The following is a 25,343-nucleotide window of genomic DNA, read 5'->3' as shown; positions in this document are numbered from 1 at the left end:
TTCTGGTGTTTCCTTCCCAGTTCAAAGACATGTGTTGTAGGCTGTTTGGTATCTCTAAATTGTCCATACTGTGTGTCTGTCCAGCAGTGAGATTGTACCCTGTCCTGCATGTCCCCTGCCTTGTGCCCTGGGGTCCCTGAGGCATGTACACCATCTTTGTTTGTTCCAGAGGTTTCATACTCACACCCGTTCAAGTTCTAAGTTCACAACATCCTCAAATGAAGGAAAACATCCCACTTTTTTGTCTTGACTTTCACTAGACTTCTCTGAAAGTCAAATTCTCCACCAACATCATTTAACCGTGTCCACGTCTCCACTACACTATTTGAATAAGTAGATATGTATTACATACTTTAGCTCATTTTAAATATAATGAGCATAGCCCATTTCATGGGTAATTAAATGCTTTTAACTATATAGCCAAAAGTTTGTGGACCATCACACCCATATGTGCTCATTGAACATCCCATTCCAGAGTTAGTTCCCCTTTACTGATATAATAACTTCCACTCTTCTGGGAAGGATTTCCAATAGACTTTAGAATGTAGCTGATTAGGATTAGCCCATTCAGCCACAAGAGCATTAGTGAGGTACACAAGGTTTTAGTTGGGTATAGAGTTGTGTTCTTCCACCTTTGTGGTAACAGTTTGAGGATGGAAAGGTCCACATTAGGGCATGGTGGTCAGCTATCCACAATCATTAGCACATGATTACACTTTCTTGACTCCTAAAATGAATAGACTAATACAATAATAATTTAATGCTGACATTTAATTATTTTTTAATTTCACTAGGCTTGTAAACTTGTAAACTATGACTACATACAGTATAAGCAGATGAGTCTAATTCAAAACTTACCTGAATCATCAACATTTTGATTCAAAATTCATTACAGAATTTAGTCAACAGAAATGACCTTAACCACTTCTAGCCCTTAACCACCATTGCTAGATGCATTTACTCATTTCAAACTTTAAATGTCCTATTCTATTATCAGATAATTTAGCTTATATTAGTTAGTTTTTTTTAATTGTTAAAAAGGTTTATTTGGTTTATTGTTATTTAACTCTATTTAAGAATTTTCACTTGCATTTGTTGCAGTAAAGGGATTTCCCATGGCACTACACATTTATCATGTCACAGGAATGGATTTAGTAATAACTTTCGATCATCCATTTCTGTAAGCATGTTATCCATATCAGTGTCACGGTGGACCCGAAGCCTGTTTTAGGAACAGTAGAGACACACATTTACACCTAGGGGCAATTAATTGTAGCCAATATTGTGGGAGACAGTGGGAGATAAAATAGCATATCTATATCCTGGGGATAACCCAGAAGAAACCCACACAAACATGTGAAACCTGACAGTAACTTGAGCTAAGGATTGAACCAGGCATCCTGGAACCACTTGTGTTAATTTATGTTTTAATATGTTTACTTATTTGTAATTATTATTTCTTATTAAACATGTATGTATGCATTTCTATATTTTGCATAGTGATATTAAATAAATAAATAAATAAATAAATAAATAATATAGACCAAGAGTATAGACCAACATATAGACCAAGTGATCCAATCACTTTCTAGTTGTTCTCTGGAGCTTTCAACATGAAGAGATAGAGTAGTCTATAGCAGAACAGTTTTCACTTATCACTAATAAAACATTCAAAATATCACCTTTAATTTTGATTCTAATAAAGCCTTGTAAGCCTGTTCATATACACAGACAGTTCATATACTGCCCACTGCTCCGGGTGTGTGTTCACTGTGTGTGTGTGTGTGTGTGTGTGTGTGTGTGTGTGTGTGTGTGTGTGTGTGTGTGTGTGTGTTCACTGCTGTGAGTGCACTTTGGATGGGTTAAACACAGGGAACAAATTCTGAGTATGAGTCACCATACTTAGCCGTATGTCACGTCATGTCACGTCTCACACACACACACACACAAACCCGCAAATATATAGTTAATAAATAATATTTATATTATTTATTAACAGTTCATTTCATTGTACAGGAGTGGAATTCTTGCAAACAATTCAAATAAGTACATGTCAAATTTAGGCATTATAAGAATAAAGTTTTCCCACTACCCTCTCGATCAACCCTTTACCTCCTGCACATTATCCCTTTTATACACTTTCTGTTGCAAACTAACACTTGCACCCACACACAAAGTTCTATGCTGCATGTGCTGTCATAACAGTCGCAGTAAGCTGTCACTCAGGGCCTGGATAATGACACCATTTAAGTTTTAACACTCTGAGAGTGTAAAACACACACACACACACACACACACACACACACACACACACACACACACACACACACACACACACACACACACACACACACTTTCTCCACAGAGAATATTGTTATATAACTTTAACTACCATGCTAAAAAAATTTAATTATGGCTCATGATTTATTTGTGAATTATTGAGATTGGGGTTCTAAAATTTTGATATTTAAACATTTTCATGCCATTTGAAAAGCAGGCATTTTTTTTTTCTTTTGCCAAGACTCACTTTTGTCACTTTGTGTGACCCATTAAGAAGCCAAGCTAGAGAGTCTGGTGCCATCAAGTGACCCTACCAAGAATTACAACAACACAAATAATGAATGTGAAGAGAATTTATACATAGTCAGTTAAAATACTATTAAAATGTATAAACCAAGGCAAAAGTATCATCACCTAAAGTGCTTTTAAAAATACACACCTCTCTCCAAGGTAAACATACATTTATTTTATTGAGACCATAAGTGAAATATAAAGAATACACAACTCAAATATTCACATATGAGCCACTGTATAGACAAGTTTGTTTCAAATATAATAGTTTCTTTTTTTCATTTCAGTGACATTCATTGTTACTTAGATTTATCTGTGCTTTTTTTGTTTGTTGTTTGTTTGTTTGTTTTGTTGTTTTGTATTTTTATTTTGCTTTGGGTTTTTTCTAGACTGAACATCTTCCTGCCTGTATCCTATCACCAGCACCAGTAGAGTCTGATTATAAGCAGGTACACAGTATATTTAATGTACCATTCATTATATAATAAATGACTGACTCCACCTCACTATTTCAACATCCTTTGAAGATGAACCTTGATAAACCCAAGATTAAAAAAAAGTTCTATCAACGTTATCCATTCCATTTAACTTGGTATAATCTTGGAGGACATATAGTCATTCTTGGAGGATCTGCTCCAGAACAAAGAGGAGGCTCCTCAGTCCGTAAATGTAGTTATCATCTGAGCTATCACTGGGAAACACGTGGGCAAAATCAATCATCCTGACCTCTACATTTTCCTCCTTACCACTATTTGAGCTTTTGCCTTCAACCACAGTGTTTGCTTTTGCCTTCATGTCAGCTGTCATTCCTATAGCCTGGTGATGTAAAGAGTGAGACCCAAACCCATTGACTTTCCTTAAATTGTAAATGGTTTCAAGAATGCTACTAAAGTTTACCTGTCCACAGGAGCTCTTCAGTGTTGAGCTACTGATGTGAGCATTACTTTTGTTCTCTGGCTCAGTTTGTCTATATTCCTGTCCTGTCAGAGCTTCATTTTCACTCTTTGCATTCCCTAAGCGATGAGAGCCCTCGTATACAAACAACAGAGAGCTGGCATAGAAGTGAAGGCTCTTCTGGCGCTCAAACCATTGGAGGATGTTACGGATTTTATGGATGCTAACAGAAATGGCATCTTTTCTTAGCTCCACTCCATTATGAAAAAATCTAGCTAATCCTGAAAAAAAAAATAACATTGAATATAATATCTGCACATAAACTATATGAATATAACAATAAATGTAAACAATTTGTTCTTTTTCATCACAGCCAAACAAAGATGTCTTCAAGTCTCTTCCATACCGGTTTTGAGTGTTTCCTTTGTTAGACTGCGACCATAGAACTGTTCATGTCTAATATAGCTTCCTGAAGCTACGTGGTAAACCTGAAAATGAGACAAGGAGACATGAAAACTGATGAAAAAACTTTCTGCTTCACTGTAAACTTATTTAACTTATTTAACTGTATATTATTCTGAACTTTTACTACATCAAAAAAAATCAATGTTCATCAGACCAGGCAATGTTTATCCAAGGCAGGAATACATGCTTGATGATATGCCAGTCAATTGCATACACAGTGCTCTAACAATTGCCATGTAAAAACATTTAAAAGTGCTGTTTTAATCATTTTATAAAATATTGTTTGCCAACATGTTGACTAAACTTATTAACCGTTTGGCAAGTTCACAGTTGACCAAAATATTTAAAAAAAACCCTGCTTAAGGGTTAATGATTAAATATTAAGTAGCAAATGATGCAAATAATGAACATGTCCATGAACATTAGACATGGAAAACAGACAGTTCTCTCACCCTCATTCCTAGAATCAAGAACCCGATCTCTTCCATTAGAGGATACTTTCTGATCTGCTCTTTCTGTTTCTCTTGAGAGGCAAAAGGATCATAGCTCTTTCTCCCAATCTTTACATCCATGATGCATGGACATGTGAACCTCCCAGCCACATCCTCCAGCTTCATGTACAGCTCTAAGAAAAAAGGCAGATAATGTTTTCACAAATTTAGAAAAATAATTTCATTTGGAATAAGTAGTTCTGTGCTTAGTTAAACAATTAAGAACGATGTGTCATGCAAAAGTGACCCAGCAGCATAATTACAGGCTGCCATTTGCACTCTGACTTAGAGAGTATTTATTACAATGTTTATTAGCTCTTGTTTACCTGAGCAGTAAACTTGAAATCGTCCGTTATCTGTTAAGTCAGTGCCGTTTCAGAGGACTAGGCTGCAGCTTCTCTACTGAGAAGCTCTGATAAGACTTTATAACAAATCATTTCTTTTCAGTCAAGTTAGTAGTCAGTGACAAGCCAATCCTCAACAACAATCAACTGATTAGCGTCTCCATAACAAAGTACTTTATTGTGTGCTGTTACTGGGATGGTTCGAAGGTCAAATCTTGCCAAAAGTTATCCATTAACATATTTGTACAAGAGTTCAAGACTGAATACAACTACACTATAATCACATCCACATCTCTCCCTCTCTCTCTCTCTCTCTCTCTCTCTCTCTCTCTCTCTCATACACACACAGCATTTAATCTTTAAATGGTGGCTCATACACTCAGAGACATGTCAAAGAATTTATTCTAACTATAATGTCCGTCTCAGCTTAAATTCCACTCATTCACTCAGATAAAATACGACTTAATAACCACTGTATCCTGTTCCTGTTAGACATGCTGTCAACTATGCAAACAAAGCACATTTACTGAGGGAAGACTCTAATATAAATCTTTAACAAATGAAACAATTATTTATTGAGGAATAACTTCATGAAACCAGTCATTAGTGACACATCTACATTCATTTGCAGTCTATAACATGACCTGAAGCAAAATAAACTTAGGCAAAAATGTGGTGAAAAAACTGGAGTTGTTTATGTTAATATACTACATGGCCAGTAGGCACCTGACCATAACATTTGTACTGTATATGCTTTTTGAACATCCCACTCCAGATTCAACCTAAATAGGTAAATATTGGACCAGCATACCCTATCTCACCATTTGGTTTATCTGGAGTTGACCATGTGCCATAGTATTTGGGAAGGTGTTGTTGTAAGGCCAGTAAGTGTGGATCTGTACAGTCTTGAGCAAACACCTAAAAAACACATTCAGGTAAGGGCTGGCCTTAAGTGACCTGTACAATATTTGAGCAAACAAATAAGTGTATGTGCATGTAAGGACTCCAATAGAGTAGATTTACGGTGTATTTAGTGGATTAACTGTTGGATTGTTGCTGCATTATCGAGTTTTGTATGGTGAATAATACCTGGGTGTAGAATTGCATCTCACATGGACCTCTGGGTGGAGGCTGCAGCTGTTTCAGTACAGTACCATCATCGTGTTGTAGAATACCTGAGAATTTACACACACACAAAACAAAAACAAACAAAAATCATGCATCAGGAAATACTTGATGATCATGAAAGATGAGCTGGACCTAACCACGAATGACATTATAATCATTATAATTCTAGATTATGCCAATAGATAACGAAAGGTAAATAATTCAACATGCATCATTTCAGTTCAACATCATTCTATAAATGTAATTAACCAGCCATGATTAACCGTTGTATGTTGTTCGGGTCTGTGGGACCCATATTCATAAACATCAATAGTTTTGAAAAACTTTGCTTCCTTGTAAATTTGTTGATTTTCTTCCACTAATAACTTGATTAAATTTGATTTTTTTTTTCTTTTTTTTTTCTTTTTTACATTTTATTAAAAAACAACAAACGAGTAGCACTTTAATTAAAAAATGTGATGTAATAAAGGTAAAGAACAAATATTAACCATATATGCTCTTTATATTGCTTGTAATTGGGATGTAAACATCTGTAGAGTATTTTAACATAACATTTTTGATTGTGTTGAATTAAAGACCCACAAACACAAGGGTTCATTCATTAAATCTAATCATTCTGCTTCATGGTTGTTGTTATTAACTATCCCTCTAGCAGAAGAATGAATAGACTAATACAATAATAATTTAAGAAGAATCTCGAGACCAGCTGATGTTCCTAAATTGAACTTGTATTCATGATCTGTTCCTTTAACTGAGCCTTTAATGTCATGCTGAACACAACTAAGTATCGTGGATCAGATGAACTGGTTAACTGACCGACTTTATGGATGCCGTACTTGTGACCAGCCACCTGATGAGACAGGGGCACTGCTTTCCTTCCATCATCGGCGGCTAGAGATGACTTTAATACTCGATCCTCTGTAGCCATTCTTAGCTTCGGGTATCACATCACACCGTAACCGTTTTTTATTTCACTCTGATCTGGATGTCTGGGAGTTTAGATAAGAAAGACCTACTTTGACCGCCGTCTCACTAGTGATGTCTAGCTGTACAGATTCCTACAGCAGTCCCGAATCCACAAGCGAACACATCCCACTTCCTCGTAGAAGAAACGCTCATATTACTGTTCATTACTCATCTCTGGTCAGTACACAAACTGTGGAAAAGCAGCTGTCACATTCACACTTTACAGGATTAATGGTCGTCTTTTAGTCTCTGGCTCGAGTTTCGATGCGGTTTAGATGATTATTCACCGAGGTACAAAACTTAGTCCTGGTTGTTATTTAAAGTAACGAACAACGAGTTATTTAAATTTTTTGTAGAATTCTTGAATCTGATTGGTCAGACGGTGTTGGCTATTTGTCCAACAGTAGCTCTGCTCTTAGTGTAACTCAAATCATTTGACTTCCATTTACTCCTCCTTTACTCCTCTTTCCAAATGCTTCCAAAAGCTATGTTTTCTGTCTTATTTATGTCCACAGAGAGAGAGAGAGAGAGAGAGAGAGAGAGAGAGAGAGAGAGAGAGAGAGAGAGAGAGAGAGAGAAGCTGGTAAAGAAGTAGTTCATATTATAATGCATAAAATGTTATTGACAACAGAAGCTAACATTCATTCATTCATTCATTTATTTTCTACCGCTTATCAACTTTGCAAATTCCTATTGTTGGCAAATTGGTGTGGTTTAGTAAAATATTGCTGTCAGTATCATGTTGTCATCATATTCAATATCTGCTGAGCAATCAGATTTGATCATTTAATAAGTCTGTGATCAAAATAAATTAAAATGTTTGTTCAGAAAGCAAAGAGAATATTGTACTTATATGTATGTGTAAGTATACAGCCAAAACATGTAAAAGTAAAGAAGCTCACACACACATACACACACACACACACACACACACACACACACACACACACACACACACACACACACACACACACACACACACGGACATATAGATCTTTCCCTATACGATGGCTATGAACATGTGCAGCTGCTTCATTCATATAAAATTCAGAATATTCAATTAAAATTGATTCTATTTTATATGTCAGGCAATTACAAAAATGAATAACATTCAGCATTACAGAAATACAAGTCTAGATGTAGAACGTGACAGTGACTAAGCAAAGCCCCAGAGAGGACATGAGTTGAAAACCTTAAAAAAGAGTCTCAATAGGGACCAAATGCTTCTCTGGGTAACAGGATATAGTGTTATTGTTATTATCACATTGTATATAGAAAAGGCAAAGGGTTGAAAAGGTACTGAATGCTCGGTATAAGCATAGTGTGAATGAGAGTCCTGAGATAAGATAAGAATAAATTCAGTGCAGCATGTTTTTACTGCAGTCTGAAAGTTTTTACTGTAGTGCAGGTCTCTTGGGTATTCAGGTGAGTTCCGATCATCCGATCTGAATCTATTGAAGTGCAAATAGCTCCGAGATGAGGAAGCAGGAGAAGCAGAGCAGGAGTGGAGTATTGAGATCAATCAAGCAGTTCTTGAGGTTTTGGAGGAACCACAGCTTAAAAAGTGTGACAGGATTTTGACGCATCACAAAGCAGCAGTACATGTTCAGCCCAACTGTCAGAGTTCACCCAGTTTACCTTACCTCTATATCCGTGAGCAAACACATCTGTATTTCTGTGTTAGCAAGGTATGCTAGACATAAAGTCGGAGAATTTGTTTTTAACATTTTTTCCTAAGGCTTTACAGGAAAAAGTTTTGCATATAATTTCCATTATTCTTGCAAAACATCTGTCATGTACATATCAGTACTTTAAAGGTGAAAAGTAATATGATGTTGTTTTGTTTTTGTCTTTAGGAATGAGGAGATTCCCCTTACTGGTTTCTCAGTAAAATAACAGGCTGGGTTTTTTAAACAGAGAGTCTGCAGTAGTGAAAGAACATGTGATACAGATCACACACAGAGATCAGAACAAAAATGTGAACTGATTTCACCAGAAAACCAGAGACGAATGGACAATTTATCCATCACAGAACCATGTTTGTCTAAGTACAATTTAGTAATATCTCAAAAATAAAATTTCAAGCACATCTTACAGAAATTACTGCAGCATATTCACTTCACTTCACTCAGTTAAGAAGTGTACTTAAGGTCACGTTTGTTTTAATAACCCTCGAAGGTCGCATCGTTTTGTGTGCTTATTAAAAATGTTAATTGTTCCATGTATAGGCCTTGGTATGTTTAACTAAGTTTAAAAAATAAAAAAGATTAATGTTTGTACTAAATCAGATTTTGTTTGGAGTTTTCTATTTGTGCTGAAAACACAATCAAGATTTATACTTTTGCTAAACAGGATGTACTTTTTCCTTTTGGTCACTTGCTTACTTGTGCGTGTTTGAATAAGTTTAACCCATTTTACATTATACAGAGAAACAAACTTGGATCCATATTCAAATAAACCCATTCACTCTTTCTTACAGTTCATGTACTTTTTTTTTGGTTTATTTATTTTCATGGCTTTCATCATGTACACTCTGTGATGCCGCATTCACTCTTAAATGCTTTTGTCAACATTGTTAGAGCAATTTCACAAAGCCTTACAATCAGCAGAGAAGCCACTAGAGATCAGAATAAGAATCAGAAGGAAAAAATGTAGTGCTAATTTCATTACATAACATCAAGATTCAAATGTAAGTACTGAACTTCTGGGGAGAAAAAATATATATATTTCTCAATATATACACCTGCACTAAGTCAAGAAGAGAATAAGACCCTGATGCATGATGACCATTAAGACACAGGCAGCTATGACAAGATAAACCCTAAATCATATGACGAGTTAGTCACACGTGAGGCAAATATATATTAATCTCCATCAGTGCTTTAATGTGATTGCGAACGTCGACTGTGAGTAGACCAAGTTTCACACTCATGCATCCTTTCTTTTAATGATCAGTGGGCCCACGTTGTCCCCCGTCTCCTGGTTGTGTTTTGCATGAGCACCATCACAGTATGGAAACTGAAAGACAGCAAAAAAAATGTTCTGAGTTTTGTTTAGTTTTGTCAGATATTACATATAAGGTATTTGAATTGGTGAGTCCACATGTGACATTCAGACATTCATAAGGAGTAAGAAAGGATACATAACACTGAGGCTTGATAAGAAGAGGGTATAATGAGGATGGGTTATAAAGCCTATTAAATATGTATCCTGTCCCTTCTGAAAGTATCAGGTTAGAAGTTAAATATATATATATATATATATGAGATGAAAGATCTGAATTTCAGCAGTCATCCCCTGATATTTGCATCTAAATGTGTTAAACAACTCAAAACAAGGCACTTTTGGTGGCAGAGCACCCGACTGTTGCTGAGGAAAAAGGATTGGAAGATCATTTTAATGAAAAGAACACTTAATATTTGGTTGCATACATCTTCTTTGTATCAAACTGTATTAATCGAGTGACCCAGTGACATCACTACAGTGTTTCATTCTTTTGTGATGGTTTTCTAGACTTTTAATAAAACATATTTGCTTCTAGTTATTCATTTTGTTGGGTTTCTTCCATGAGTCCAATCTTCTGGAGGATAAACCCTGCTCTTGTGACCTTAGGTTAAGGTCTAGTACTTGACTTGGCCAGTCTTCCACTATTCCCCTCTTATATAGTTCCTTGCTGTGTTGTCAGTGCATGATTTAGATACTCCCAATTAAACTGAATGTATTTCTTTGTAAATTAGCAGACAGAATGCTTTGTATTCATTTAGTTAACAACCGTCATAAGTTACATCATCAGTACAGATTATTGAGGCTGTTCCAGAAGCAGTCATGTAAACTTAAGCCATAACACTAACTCCGCTGTACTTAACCAATGAGCTTGTATGTTTTAGATCATGACAAAGATCTTATCTTTCACCACACTTTGGCCTTTGTCATGTCATATTGATGGAGAATAATCTTGGTGCCAGAATTTTTGCTTCTATATTTCTGCTGTCAAAGTCTTCTCTGCACAGTGGAATGCGATACATTCGCACTTGTCCAATGGAGGTTGATCGATAATAGTTTGGGGTTTTCTGCTGTTCCTATCCCTGTCCAACTTGTTCATGTCTGGTTGATAGTACCCCAGTGGTTTCTTTCATTTTCGCGATATTCCATACAATTGTACTGACTACACTCAACATTTGCGCAATGGCTCTGATCAAATTTTCCTCTTTTATCAGCTTCAAAATGTCTTACTTTTCTCAAGACCATAGACAGCTCTCTTCATGTAGTTTTATCCTTTTTAACAATAAATGCAATCTTCAGAGGTGAAACCCAGGACTCAATCCAAAGGTAGACATTTGGAGCTTTTAACAAGACATGCCTGGCAAATCATGTAAGTTGCTTGTTCCAATATTTCTGATCACATGTAAAACAGGTGAGTTCTCAAACAAAAGGTGACATGCTCTTGTTGATGTTCAACACCAGGAAGTATATATTATAATTATATACTATAATTCTGATAATTTCATATTCATCTTTTGTTCCAAAACTTGAGAATGTCTTCAGTATGTTCACTATCAAGGAACTCATCATGCAGGGATGTTTATTGTTTTGATTTGTTTGTTCGTTGGTATCCTTGGCACTTTTCTCGTGATTTTACACGGCAAGAGTTGAACGGTGTGAAGAAAGCCATATTCTAACACAATCCAGATATTTGTCAGTTTATTTCTTTACCTTCTTAGATCTCCAACATCTACAGTACACAGCCTTATCCCCCAGATCCTCAATATCGAAAGCATGCACCACTTTGGGGTTGTCTTTCTGAAGGTCCAGGTTCACTTTTGGCTTCGTGCATTTGGATTTGGAAAACAGTGTTTTGTGGATCAGGAACCCGATGGCCATGGCTCCAGCAGTGACAGACAGAGCTGTTATCACTTCACCTGTTAAACAACAACAACAACAACAACAACAACAACAACAACGCTGTCAGGGGTTTCTTCAGGTCTCTGTTATGTAAACATGAATATGCAGCTTTAACCTTTCAGAAACAACCTTCTGCTTCACTGCTGCCATTCAAATATATAGATTTGAAAACGAAAGTAAAAACAATTGCTTGACATAATAGCTAAGGTCAACTAACCCATGCTAACTCGACAAGACATTTCTTTAGTACTATTGCTGATTGTTACAGACAGAACAGCTTGTGTACACGAGGCACATTGACACAGTATAGGAGACAGACACGAGCTCGATGGGAGCTACATTCAACATGACAAGCTCAGGTAGTTAACACTTATAGGTCATTAACAAGCTACATGTACAGCTACACGTATTACTATATTATTTAAACATATATGGCCGTGTATTACGCAAACATTACCTTTAGACAAAGTTGGTGAGCTACTCATGACTATGGTGAGAATTCAAGCACCCCAAGAAACTGCAAACTGTCCTTTTCCAAAGACTAATAATGGCCCATAATTTAAAGCTCCTTCAAACTGTGGGTGGATCGTTCAAGCGAATCAATTCTGCAACCGAATGCGCATACACCCAAGAGCAGCCGATGAATTGACGTCATCAAGCCCACTTTATTTTTTAAATAATTCAATTCAATTCAATTATTTTTTAAATAATTCAATTCAATTCAATTCAAATTTATTTGTGTAGCACTTTTTATAATTGACATTGTTTCAAAGCAGCTTTATAGAACAAAAGGTTAATATAAAGAATAATATAAAGATTAATATGATACAAAATTCAAGATTAATATTAGATATATTTAGTTCACAATGTGCTTGTATTTATTCTCAATGAACAAAAATAAATCCTCACTAGAAAGCCAAAGTGAAGTCTATGCAACAGAAGCAACTTTCTGAAGTGTTGTATGTTAAATAATTTTAGAATAATTTGCTTTTAGAAAAGAATTTAAAGCAGAGATTTGACAATTCTGCCAGTACCAGGACAGTTAGAATGATATAAATAAATAAATAAATAAATAAATAAATAAATAAATAAATAAATAAATCTTCGAATTCAAACACGTATTAAAAACTGAACATATTAATAAAGGCGATAATATATCGATGTTGAAACAAGCCAATATATGAAAAAAATAAAAAGACAAACGTTTAAAGCAAGTGACTCTTATTTTGAAACCTGCATGAATTTCACGTGTGCGACCCGGAAGCAATCTCAGTGCCCAAAAGTATGTTTTGACTCATTGCAATCGCGGTTCTAGTTTATGAAGCGGTTATAATGTCTTGATATGATTTGTAAGTATGTATTAATATCTTATACACTGTGTATATGTTACTGATGTCTCGATGCAGCAGTTTCAGGGTGATGTCAGTGAGATGGCTTATTACCTGCTTCTATAGAGTGCTGAGGATGTCAGCTTCAGTCATTCAGAGGCATTCCACATGTCATTTTCTCTAAAATCTCTATTTCTCAGCATCAAGCCCGTGATGCATGATCAGAATCAGGTTTATTAGCAGGTACTGTAGGGTTTACATGTACAGGAATTAGCCTTGGTGTGTTGGTGCATAGTAATAATAGAGACGAAGCATAAATTTAGACCTATTTATGTCCCCACTCTTGCTTCCTTCTCCTGCCTTATCTGTCTGATTCTGACTGAGACTCAGGCTTTGTCATTGTTGTAACTTTCCCTGGTGCAGGATGGTACACAGCTATACTCACAGAAACTTATTTATGATGTTACTGTCTCTGTTTACTCATCAACCAGGTGGTAGTCCTGATTATATCCCAGTCAGAGCAGGCCTGAAGATCCTCCTCTGCATTTGGAGAGTTTAATTTTTTTTGCCTAATGCAGGAATCAAATGGACCGTGATGTGTTGTCCTAGTGCAGCTCACTGGACAGCGTGATATGCACTGTTTACTGTAATGTTACAGTGATCCAGAATGTTGATTTCTCTAGTCGGTCATTTAATAGATTGTCTGTATTTGGAGAGTTCTCGCCTGAGGTTAACTTTGTTAAAGTCACCCAGGACAATAACAAATGAGTCCAACAATGCATTCTACACACAGTATCTGATCAGCAAGTCACTGCTGGGCCTCCTGCATGTTGGCTTGTGGTGGAATGTAAACACCGACCAGTGTAAATGAAGCGAACTCATGTGGGGAGTAGAAAGGTTTACAGATTATGAGAAATGACTCAAGATCAGAAGACCAGTATTAGTGAGTCACATCTTAGCACCAGCCATTATTTGTGTAAAAACAAATTCCTCCACCTTTCTTCTTGCCAGAGAGTTCCGTGTGGAGATCTGCTCTGAAGCTCTGGAATTAGTCCACACAGCCATGTTTCCGCACAAGATGGAAGATAAAGAAATGTCTTTATTTTTCCCCACCGTTAGCTGAAGTTTGACCAATTTGTTGCTCAGGGAAAGCACGTTGGAGAGAAATATACACTAAATATAGTGGTGTGCGATGGCTGGAGACGCAGAAGTTCACCGGCGCGCTTCCCACTCCTCTAGTGTTTCACTGTGTGCACACAGACTAGAATGTCCAAAGAAATGTATAGATGTGCCAATAAAAGTTAGAAATAAATCCGTAGGGACTGTTTTATGAGCTCTTCTCTGGTGAATGAGTTCCCTGTGTCAACACAATAAACTGTTTTAAAAGACAGAACAGAACAAAACAAAATAAAGCACACCAACACACCAAGGCAACCATCCGTGCCACCATCAGGCTTCTTAGAGGTAGGACTAGAAAGAGCTCTTATATGTTATATGGAATATTAGCTCTGCCAAAAAAAAAGGAAAAATACCACAGACACGGGCAACCTGACAATATTTTCACTCGTAAGAGTTGTCACTCATGTCTCCCTCTTTTGCTTGTTGAAAGGACATGAGTGGAAGAAGAAGAGCAAAACCCAATAGGGGTGGAGGACGCTTTAATAAGGGTGGTGGAGGTGGAAGAGGAGGAGGAGGAGGTGGAAGAGGAGGAGGAGGAGGAGGTGGAAGAGGAGGTGGAGGAGGAGGTGGAAGAGGAGGTGGAGGAGGAGGAGGACGGAAAGCATTCAGTGGCTTGGATGACGATGATGATTTTACTCTGGATTTTGGACCAAGTCGTGCCGTCAAACCTCCCCCTAAAGTAAGAGGACGAGGGGCTTTTACTAGTAGAGGCCGTGGGTACAGTAGAGGAAACGGACGGGGCAGCTCTCAGGGTTTTCCCAGAGATGGCTCGAGACAAGGCGAGGAAAGACGAGGTCAGGGAAGACCTGAAAGTTTCAAGCAGCCCCTACAGAAGATACATATGACATCAGAAAACCGGCTACAAGTAAAGGAATTACTGAAAGAACTGCAGAGTCAGGAATATAATACTCCAAACAGGTTTGTGGCTATATGGACAGTTTATGTCTATCAAATGTTAATTTAATGGTCTTAAATTAACTAACTAAATTAAATTAACTAAATTCCACATGGATTTCAAATCTAAATAATAACCTACGTTTTGCAAAGTCTGTTGTTTGGATTTACATTACACAGAGGATCTTTTATGTTTTTGTTTTATAACTCAGTGGCTCAGACTACGAAGGAGAGGAAGAGGAGGAGGAGGAAGAGTATGATGAGTTGGACCATCGTGAGGAAGGTCAGTTCTGGCTCACTCAGGACGATGGTGTCGGGAACGCAGAAGAAGGTGTCTGTGAAGAAGACAGTGAGGAAGAAACAGCTGCCAAACCAGAACCTGTTGTTTCCCTCTTTGCTTTAGGCACACTCTGCAGGTAAACTTTGTCTCTGGGCTTTTATTTGGGAAGAGTTTCTCAGTGTAGTTCAACATATTAAGATGTTTTTGCCATAATCATTATTTTAACCATATAGGATCAGTGGCACCCCCAGAAACTTTTAATAGGGGTGGCCAGAGGAGGCCACAGCAAATTTTGGGGTGGCACCAAAACAAATAAATAAATCAGTGTAGTAACTACGAGATGGGGAGGGGGAGGGGGAGGGGCAGTGAAACAGCTCCTCAATCAATCTACAATCTTTTTCGGTGGCTGCAGCATGTGTGCTTCATTTTATTTATTTATTTGGTTGGTTGTTTGTTTATTTATTTATTTATTTATTTTTCGCTTCATGAGCTATTGTGAATTTTCATTATGCATTCAAAGTCATACTAGGGGTGGCCGTAGGATTTGTAACGTAATGAGCCCTGAATTTAACCTGCAGTTAAGCAAAATCTTATCTAATCTGTGCTATTCTTAAAGGGACTTTGTCTCGTTGCTGCTTTAACATGACTTCTATTGTAACAGAATGACAATAATTGTGCAGTTCTGAACTGTAAAAACTTTTCATGCGTTTATTCACCTCAAAATTGTCTGACATTTTCTCAAAGAAAATACACAGCATCAGTTTCCAAAGGTATTCCGTATAATGTCATGTTTATAATGTCAACAACTATCATGTACCGATCACACGTTCCAAATCATATTCCAGGACAAACTGCAATGAATAAATAGATTAGCTTTAGTATTCTATCTGAAAGCCTTTAGAGTGTGAGGAGATGAACAGCTCTAAGCAGAATTTCCTGTAATTATGCTATCATCGTACGGCAAGTTAATATGAATTATGTAAGCATTTATCCCATTCATTTATTTCTCAGGTGCTAACAATGGTTTTACGTTTGCTTGTGTTTAGATATGGCTTTGACCGTGAACGCAGCAGGCGAGTTCTGGAAGCAGCAGAGAAAGTGGGGAAAGGGGAAGTCGGCACGACACTGGAGTTCCTTCTCTCTCAGATATTCACTGAAGGTTTTGGGTCGACTTCTCTTGATGTTCAGGTGCCCGATCCTCCACCGTATGAGGAATGCATGGCTCTGCGTCAGGAGGAGGCTCTTGCTTTAACTGCCATCTATGGAGAGCGTTTCTGTGAGAGAATCAGTGGCCGCGTCTGGACCATCCGACTGGACCTGTTGTGGATGACAGAGGGCCGTAATAAGACCTCAGAGCTGAGTAAGCAAGGCCAAGTGAGAGGCTCTTCATCAAAGCAGGTGTGTAAATTCTACTTAAAGGGAGCTGGATGTAAGTTTGGGAAGCATTGCCAATTCAAACACCAAAGACCTACTGAGTCGAGCCATCACAGAGACACATGTGGGCCCAGCCAGCCTGGCTTTAGCAGTACTGATTGCCCTGTTTACCAGCTGGAGGTCCGCTTTCGTCAGGGAAGCCGCTATCCCTTTCAGCCACCATTAGCTGCCTTCAGTACAACGGATGAAGCGATCTCTGGAGCAGGACGCCTTAATGTGACTGAATATCTCTTTGGCCAAGCCCTGTCAGCGGCACGAGAGGGCGAACCTGTGGTCTACACTCTCGTTTCTTGTCTTGAGGACGATGGACAAATCAGAGAGCTCCTTTCAGCTTCACATCACAAATATAGTGCTCCACCTCCTGTGTTAGCCCCACCCCCTGTGTTAGCCCCACCCACTATTACCGCACCAAGAATTCGTAGCACCAAGAACAGCTCAGCCTACAGTACACCAAGCAGTACATCAGGCTCTTCTTCACGATGTTTTAATGCAGCACAGAACACCAACCTTACACTGCTGCATAAAGACGGTAAATTATCTGCTGTTTACTGCCATTGTATTCAGGTTGTCTGAAAGAAAATGAAACATTACCTGAGAGATCATATGCCTGTAATAGAAACTTCCCTTTAGGCACCAGAAAAGGTGAATAAAGTGGAAGATGTAGCAAAAAAGAACTAATCCATTATAAAAAAAAAAAACTATTACTTAAATCCAGTGAAATTCTTACTGAATAAAAATAACGTGTTTAGGTGAGAGTTGTCATTTGCAAGTCCATGAAATATTACTGCGTTTTATGACTAAGTAAATACGGTTAATCCTCGTTTGTAAATGAAACCGTTTGACTGAGACCGTTTAAACAACCGAATTGTTATTTTACAGAAATGTCAAGAATCTAACTGAGACTAAATTGCATGTTTAGACTTAAATACAAAACATAAATGTGGAAATGACAATTAACTACAATCACCTGAACTGACCATAATCATTTTTTGAAGAATTACTTTTACACAGTTATGTAATAATAGCGACAAGCATAACTCCATGATTGAAGACAAACTTTATACAGTCGTGTGCCAAACAGTTGCTTGTATATCATTTTTGCACAGATCCTGTTTCATCTGCAGGATTTTTAAAGACTGCATACGGTCAGTAGTGTTGAGGTCAGGGCTCTGGGCAAAGCACTCGAGTGCTTATATTACTAACCCCAGCACACCGTGCTTTGTGCACAGTTACATTGTCAAGCTGGAACAGGTTCAGTCTTCTTAGTTCCAGTAAAGGGAAATGATAATGCCACAGCATACAAAGACATTCTGTACAGTTGTGTGATCTCAACTTAGTAAATAGTTTGGGGAAGACTTACATATGGGTGTCCATATCATTTATGGCCCTACAGGATACATAGTGGACATTAGGTGTTGTTTTAATAATCTTTTGACTTTTTGGATTTCTGATTCTGATATGAAGGTATTTTATTTTGTCTGAACAGAGGTTTTGTGGCTAGCGGACATGGGTGTCTGCCTGTATCTTAGCAACATGCCGTATTAACGAAGCACGTCTCAAAGCCGGGAAGTATTATAACTATAGCTATCAATTAAAAACTACTGCCTTATAAGACACTGACTCGGAGCAGCGATATTTAAAAACAGCTGCTTTCTACCCCAGACGACTTTTACCGTAATGTTTGGCTTATTTTTAGTGTAGAGACGGTTGTGTGAATATATCTACAATGCTGCAGTGTTTGTTGGATGGACTGTATGTACATAGTATCTGTCTTATTGGTATTACTACAGGCGATAATCACAACACAGAAGATATCGAAGATGAGCAGGATGATGAAGATGCTGAAGAAAGCATTCCCATCGAGAATGAGAGCTATGTGAACTTTAGAAAGCGGATGGAGAAAAGAACGGAGATAAGGGCTGAAGAGGTGCTGCAAGAGAACAAGAAGCTCTGTAGAGAGTTCAGGAATAAAACGGTAACCTCTTTTACTAGTGATCAGTCACTTTTTACCCACTTCACACACTCTGATTGTAAGATTGTATCTGTATGCCTGCAAGCAGGAAAATTTAATATTTATAAATCCTATGTCTCTGCCAGTCTTCCAGGCGCTATGCATCAATGCAGGAACAGAGGGTAAAGCTGCCGGTTTGGGACAAAAAACAGAACATTCTAGATGCTCTGGAGAAGAACCAAGTTCTGGTGATCAGTGGGATGACTGGGTATGTTGGAAACTATGACATGTTGTGCTATAGATTGTGTTGGAGTGTTAGAAAGGCTTTTTATAGTGAGATGTGTGTTTAATATCAGGTGTGGTAAGACCACTCAGATCCCTCAGTTTATCCTGGATGCCTCTCTGTGTGGAGGAGCACAAAATTTAGCCAGCATTATATGCACTCAGCCTCGCCGGATCTCTGCAATCGCCGTTGCAACCAGGGTTGCTCAGGAACGAGCCGAGACTCTTGGCCACTCTACTGGGTACCAGATCCGTCTGGAGACCGTCAGAGTAACTATCTCTCTCTCTCTGTCTATCTTACACACACAAGTACATACCTAGTATTTCTAGTATCACATTTTAGGTATTGAAAATATGTGGCATTTAATGCATTAAACAAACTATGTATGCAAGGTTGCCAGGGTTGCATATTTTACATAATTAGGTTAGTTCTTGAACCAGGTGGTGAAGAGAACAAGTATACAGATCATGTTTTTGGGGATAAATATATAAATAAATTATATAAATAAATTATAAATCGAATAATCATAATTACAGTATATTTGCAATTTAAGCAAACATTGGCTAAGGCAAATAAAGGGAGAATGAAAGTGAAATTAGCGTATCTACTATGTTCAGAAACATTTCAGTTGCAAAATATATTACAAAGATTGTTCCCTGGCACAGAGATATTAGAAAAAGAGCACAAATGTGTCTGCTTTTCCCAATTCCCAAACATGTTATTATTAGCTTGTTGGGGTTTTTTTCTGTTTGTTTGTTTTTTTCCATTATATTGGATTGAAATTTAGACAAAACTGGCAACCTTATGTGTATACATGTGTGTCCAGTCGTCCTGCACTAGGCTGCTCTTCTGCACTACTGGTGTGTTGTTGCGCAGATTAGAGGGAGACGCTCAGCTCAGTGGAGTTACACATGTCATAGTGGATGAGGTTCATGAACGCACAGAGGAAAGGTGAGAGAAACTGTGCTTATAATCTCACACACTAACGTACCAACATAATGAGCACCTTGTGAGATCTGCATCACTTCCTGTTTCCCAGTGACTTCCTGTTGCTGGTTCTGAAGGATCTAATGCTGCAAAGGTCTGACCTGAAGATCATCCTGATGAGTGCTACTCTCAACGCTAATCTTTTCTCCCAGTATTTCCACAATTGCCCCACCATCCACATACCAGGCAACTCCTTTATGTACATTCATACCCTGTGTTTAAAACATGAATTTCATTCATACTAATATCGCTGTTTACCTTCAGGACGTACATTCCCAGTGGAACAATTTTTCCTTGAAGATGCCATTGCAATGACCAGGTGATTTAAAAAAACATTCATTTTGATCATTTTCAGACTTTTCATGCAAATTGAAATAGATTTCATATAGTAGAAGACAAACAACACAGTTGAATAAAGTACAATTATCTTCTCAAATTAAAATAAAAAAAAAGCAATTAATTTTAATATCAGAATGGTATACGTATGTTAATCAACATAAACTGCTTAAATACTGGAAATAAAGTTGAGATACACTGGATATAAAAAACTAACCAGTTAAATCCTAAATAAAATGGGTAGCTAATGACAAGTAAGCATATGAGCTGGATTTTCAAACATTTAACATGTAACACTGATGTGCCGCTTGTTACATGAATGTGTGTATCAGGTATGTGATAGAAGACCGTAGCCCATATCGGCGCATGGGAAAGCAGAACGGCCCACCCAGTCAAAGAGCTGGGAAAGCACATCCTGGGGTGATGAACATGGATGATGATGAGGATAGCTGGTCATTTACAGCCTTTGTAAAGAAAGATACAGTCAAAGACTCCATCCCTGACCAGCAGCTCAGTGTGCAGGAGCTCACACTCCGATATCCGAGTAAGGAGATGTACAACTGCACTGATTCAGTTCTTTGGTAATACATTTCTGTAGCAGTGACTGCAGACAGTGGCTGATCATTTTAGTCACGTTCTATGTGTCACTGAGGTCGAAAAGTAACGCTTATTTGTATGCAATAGCAAACTTTTTTTTTTCTAGTTGACTCATGGTTTATTATACTGCAGTATATATGACTCTTTACTCAAGCTTGCTCAAAAACGGTGGTGAAAACTCTGGCTGCCATGGACCTGGATAAAATCAACATGGACCTTGTGGAGAGTCTGCTAGAGTGGATTGTAACTAGAGACCACAGTTATCCTCCAGGTATTTTAATCTTTTACCCATTTTATTTGTTGTAGGAGTACCAGGATCTGACAAATCAGTTCTGAAGGCAGATTGCACAAACTGTTTTAGTTCTTCAGCTTTTTTCTTGTGTGTATGTGTAGGTGCTGTTCTGGTCTTTATGCCTGGATTAGCTGAAATAAAGCAGTTATATGAGCAGCTGCAAGCCAATAGGATGTTTAACAACAGAAGAACAAAGAAGTATATATACGTACAGATTTTTTTTTTTAGTTGAACATTCTGTAATTTGATATCTGTAAAATATTGTATAATGTTCATAGGTGTGTGGTGTACCCGCTTCATTCCTCTCTGTCCAATGAGGAGCAGCAGGCAGTGTTCACACGGCCACCAGAGGGTGTGATCAAAATCATCATCTCTACTAATATAGCAGAGACGTCATTGACCATTGATGATGTAGTGTACGTCATTGACTCTGGCAGAATGAAAGAGAAGAGGTAAGAGTTTGGAGATGCTACAGGTCTTTGGCCTTCCAGGAATGGAGTTTAGCATCCATGTACAAGACAATTCATGATTTGTATCGTACTGTAATCATACAATGGTCTGTGTATGTTCAGATACGATGCCAGTCGCAGTATGGAGAGTTTGGAGGATGTGTGGGAGTCTCGTGCTAACGCTTTGCAGAGGAGAGGCCGAGCCGGCCGTGTGGCCTCTGGAGTCTGCTTCCATCTGTTCACTAGCCACCGCTTCACACATCACCTGAGCCAGCAGCAGCTGCCTGAGATCCAGAGAGTGCCACTGGAGCAGCTCTGCCTCAGGTATGTGGTCGGATTAAATTGCACAGGATCCCCTGTGAATTTTCTACACAAAGTTTTTTACAGAAAACTTTACATTGTTAAATTTACCTGCTGGCAGCTTCTCAATAGCGGAGTAGAATGTTGAGTCATTTTTAAATCCTTCACTCACTCACTCATTTTCTACCGCTTTATCCGAACTACCTCGGGTCACGGGAAGACTGTGCCTATCTCAGGCGTCATCGGGCATCAAGGCAGGATAAACCCTGGACGGAGTTCCAACCCATCGCAGGGCACACACACACTCTCATTCACTCACACACTACGGACAATTTTCCAGAGATGCCAATTAACCTACCATGCATGTCTTTGGACCGGGGGAGGAAACCGGAGTACCCGGAGGAAACCCCCGAGGCACGGGGAGAACATGCAAACTCCACACACACAAGGCGGAGGCGGGAATCGAACCCCGACCCTGGAGGTGTGAGGCAAACGTGCTAACCACTAAGCCACCTTGCCCCCTCATTTTAAATATGAATAACCTAATTATTTTTCTTTTATTATTTTAATGGACTATTAATTTTATTACCGTTATTTTTATTATTCAGATCGGGTAACAGATTGTGTTGAATTAAGCTTGTTGTCCCCACTTAAGGTTGCTTTTCCTCCTTGTTCTCCTGTTTCCTCCCACCTACACCCAATATTCACCCAACAGTCTCTTTCAGCAGATGATTCATTTTCTAACATTCGATTGCACAGTTTTGGTGAATCTGTGCCCACAGTAGCCTCAAATTCTTGTTCTTGAGCAAGATAAGTTTTCTAAAAAAATACTCCTACCAGACCAGCCTGTCTGGTACAACAACCAAGCCACAGATACAGTAATATAGACAACATGTTTTTTTCATTCTGGTGCATTGTGCTGCTGCCACATGATTGACAGGATAACTTCATAACTGAATGGATTTACAGGTTTTTCTATTAAAGTGGATTTTGAATGTATAGTAGTTGCTGAAAATAAATGAAGTATAAATGTGTATATATCTTTAATACATACATCAGACTCTGTTCTCTTCTGTTTTAGGATTAAAGTGTTGGAGATGTTCTCCAAGTCTCCCCTGCACTCTGTGTTTTCACGGCTCATAGAACCTCCAGCACAGGGCAGTCTGGAGGCAGCTAAGCAAAGACTCTGTGCTCTTGGTGCACTTACTGAAGCCGAATGTCTCACTCCTCTTGGTTGGCATCTCGCCTGCCTTCCAGTGGATGTGCGCATTGGAAAGCTGATGCTCCTGGGTGCCATCTTCCGCTGTCTGGACCCAGCCCTCACCATCGCTGCTAGCTTGGCCTTCAAGAGCCCATTCGTAAGCGAGGATTAGATTGTTCTCTGATTGCAGTTCTGCGGTCCTTTTCTTTTCTTACATCATTTGTCTACATGATCTCTTTTCTCAGGTCTCTCCATGGGATAAACGAGAAGAGGCTAAGGAGAGGAAACTCAGTTTTTCTCTCACCAACAGTGACCATCTTGCTCTGATACAGGCATATAAGGTTATTGTGATTCCTGTGAAAAATGTTTTAGAATAAATAATTCAGCAAATTGTGTACGTATACATTTTATATAATTGTTTGTGTGTGATAGGGTTGGTGTACTGCAGCACAGAATGGTTCACAAGCTGGCTATAATTACTGCAGAGAGAATTTCCTGTCTATTCGGGGACTACAGGCGAGTGTTTAACAGCTGGCTAAATAATGTCAAATTTCAAATTTATATAGTAGGATTGCTCTCTAATAAAGGATGATTGCAAATGCATTTGTCTTATAGGAAATAGCATCTATGAAGAGGCAGTTTGCAGAGCTCCTCTCTGATATCGGCTTTGTTAAGGAGGGATTGAAGGTCAGAAACATAGAGAGGATGAGCTCTAAGGGAACAGATGGTGTGCTGGAGGCTACAGGCTATGAGGTAATACTTTTTACATGCTAATTAAGATATATCCTTTTTGAAAGGTGCTGGAGATATACAGTGCTGTAAAAAGTTTAAAACATACTAGTGTCTGTCTTTCAAAAAAGGCGAATTTAAACTCTGATAACACAAAGCTGATGTCAGCAATGTTGTGTGCAGCCCTCTACCCCAATGTTGTCCAGGTCAGTATAATTTTTTTTTTTTTTTTTTAATTTTTTTTATGATCAGGATTGTTTCCCATGAAATGTGCATGTGTGTCTGGCAGGTTCGAGCTCCACAGGGCAAGTATAAGCTGACAAGCAAAGGGGCCGTGAAGATGCAGCCTAAAGCTGAAGAACTCCGCTTCCTCACTAAAAATGATGGGGCAGTTCACATCCATCCTTCGTCTGTAAACTTCATGGTAACATGCCATGTTTGGTTCTGTTACAGATTATTCCCTATATGTTAACGCTGGCTTCACTCACTGTTTTGCTTCTGTACAGGTGCGTCATTACGACAGTCCATACCTGGTCTACCATGAAAAAGTGAAGACTAGCCGTGTGTTTATCCGGGACTGCAGTATGGTCTCTGTGTATCCCATGGTGCTGTTCGGTGGGGGGCAGGTCAATGTGGACCTAAAACACGGCGAGTTCATCATCTCTCTGGATGACGGCTGGATTCAATTCACTGCTGCCTCACATGAAGTAAGAGGGCTCACTGTCTTTGTATTACGTAAAATACCTACATTAAATTCACTTCATCCACAGACACAATGTAAAGAACATAGTGGTATTTATAATCAGGATTCAGTGTATCAAAGTAATTTTTTGTTTAATATTAAAGGGTTTTTTGTTTGTTTTGCCTTTTTTTTTTATGTATGTAGGTTGCTGAGCTGGTGAAGGAGCTGCGTTGGGAGCTTGACCAGCTTCTGGAGGAGAAAATCAAGAATCCCAGCATGGACCTGATCACCTGCCCACGAGGCTCCCGCATCATACACACCATAGTATCTCTTATCTCAACACAGTGACACGCACGAGCTTACACAAATTTCTCACATCTACCTGCATTGCATGCAAAGTAATTAAACATCCATCATTACCACCAAAAATGCCTTTTGTACAACACAGCATTATTTTTATATTTAAACTGGATAATACAGAGTCACCCCTTATGTGACACATGTACTGTAGTTTTGGTTTGAATATTGGATGCAAAACAACATGTGCATAAAAAAAGGTTAGAAAGGTGAAAATAAGCATGTTCATTAGCATGAACACTGCAGTTGATCTTTAGATATTTTCTTATTGTTTGCCTTATGAATTAAATACTCAACTGTCAG

The 25,343-nt window shown here is 38.4% G+C and overlaps 3 protein-coding genes across 6 annotated transcripts; 1 reads left to right on the top strand and 2 right to left on the bottom strand.

Moving 5' to 3' along the window:
• Positions 1-2,731: 2,731 nt before the first annotated feature.
• On the bottom strand, positions 2,732-7,204 carry ipmka (inositol polyphosphate multikinase a). 3 transcript variants are annotated; one of them, XM_027141807.2, is made up of 7 exons: positions 6,710-7,203; positions 5,855-5,940; positions 5,587-5,683; positions 4,383-4,555; positions 3,872-3,953; positions 3,469-3,746; positions 2,732-3,387 (listed from the first exon to the last, which is right to left on the bottom strand). In XM_027141807.2, the coding sequence occupies exons 1-7, from the start codon at positions 6,819-6,821 to the stop codon at positions 3,187-3,189; spliced, it is 1,029 nt and encodes a 342-aa protein (XP_026997608.1). In that variant the 5' UTR covers positions 6,822-7,203; the 3' UTR covers positions 2,732-3,186. The 3 variants fall into 3 exon arrangements, with proteins under 3 accessions (XP_026997608.1, XP_026997611.1, XP_026997607.1); XM_027141810.2 differs by having other exon boundaries at positions 2,732-3,746; positions 6,910-7,204; XM_027141806.2 differs by having other exon boundaries at positions 2,732-3,746; positions 6,710-7,202.
• Positions 7,205-9,719: 2,515 nt separating this feature from the next.
• cisd1 (CDGSH iron sulfur domain 1) lies at positions 9,720-12,375 on the bottom strand. Its single transcript, XM_027142156.2, has 3 exons — positions 12,219-12,375; positions 11,573-11,778; positions 9,720-9,877 (listed from the first exon to the last, which is right to left on the bottom strand). Exons 1-3 carry the CDS (start codon positions 12,244-12,246, stop codon positions 9,788-9,790), a joined length of 324 nt encoding a protein of 107 aa, XP_026997957.1. The 5' UTR covers positions 12,247-12,375; the 3' UTR covers positions 9,720-9,787.
• A 636-nt stretch (positions 12,376-13,011) lies between these two features.
• dhx57 (DEAH (Asp-Glu-Ala-Asp/His) box polypeptide 57) lies at positions 13,012-25,340 on the top strand. Of its 2 annotated transcripts, XM_047813038.1 has the most exons (23): positions 13,012-13,110; positions 14,699-15,186; positions 15,375-15,578; positions 16,489-17,405; positions 18,667-18,851; positions 18,974-19,095; positions 19,184-19,379; positions 19,937-20,061; positions 20,150-20,283; positions 20,362-20,416; positions 20,766-20,977; positions 21,185-21,301; positions 21,424-21,520; positions 21,601-21,774; positions 21,895-22,095; positions 23,153-23,429; positions 23,518-23,613; positions 23,705-23,788; positions 23,888-24,025; positions 24,133-24,207; positions 24,291-24,425; positions 24,508-24,708; positions 24,888-25,340. In XM_047813038.1, the coding sequence occupies exons 2-23, from the start codon at positions 14,702-14,704 to the stop codon at positions 25,029-25,031; spliced, it is 4,374 nt and encodes a 1,457-aa protein (XP_047668994.1). In that variant the 5' UTR covers positions 13,012-13,110; positions 14,699-14,701; the 3' UTR covers positions 25,032-25,340. The 2 variants fall into 2 exon arrangements, with proteins under 2 accessions (XP_047668994.1, XP_026997949.2); XM_027142148.2 differs by lacking the exon at positions 13,012-13,110 and having other exon boundaries at positions 14,687-15,186.
• Positions 25,341-25,343: the final 3 nt, after the last annotated feature.

The sequence above is a fragment of the Tachysurus fulvidraco genome, chromosome 4, assembly GCF_022655615.1.
Source record: "Tachysurus fulvidraco isolate hzauxx_2018 chromosome 4, HZAU_PFXX_2.0, whole genome shotgun sequence".
Classification (NCBI taxonomy): Eukaryota; Metazoa; Chordata; class Actinopteri; order Siluriformes; family Bagridae; genus Tachysurus; species Tachysurus fulvidraco.
The sequence above is the reverse complement of the archived record's forward strand: the minus strand, read 5'-3'. Positions and strand labels throughout refer to the sequence as shown.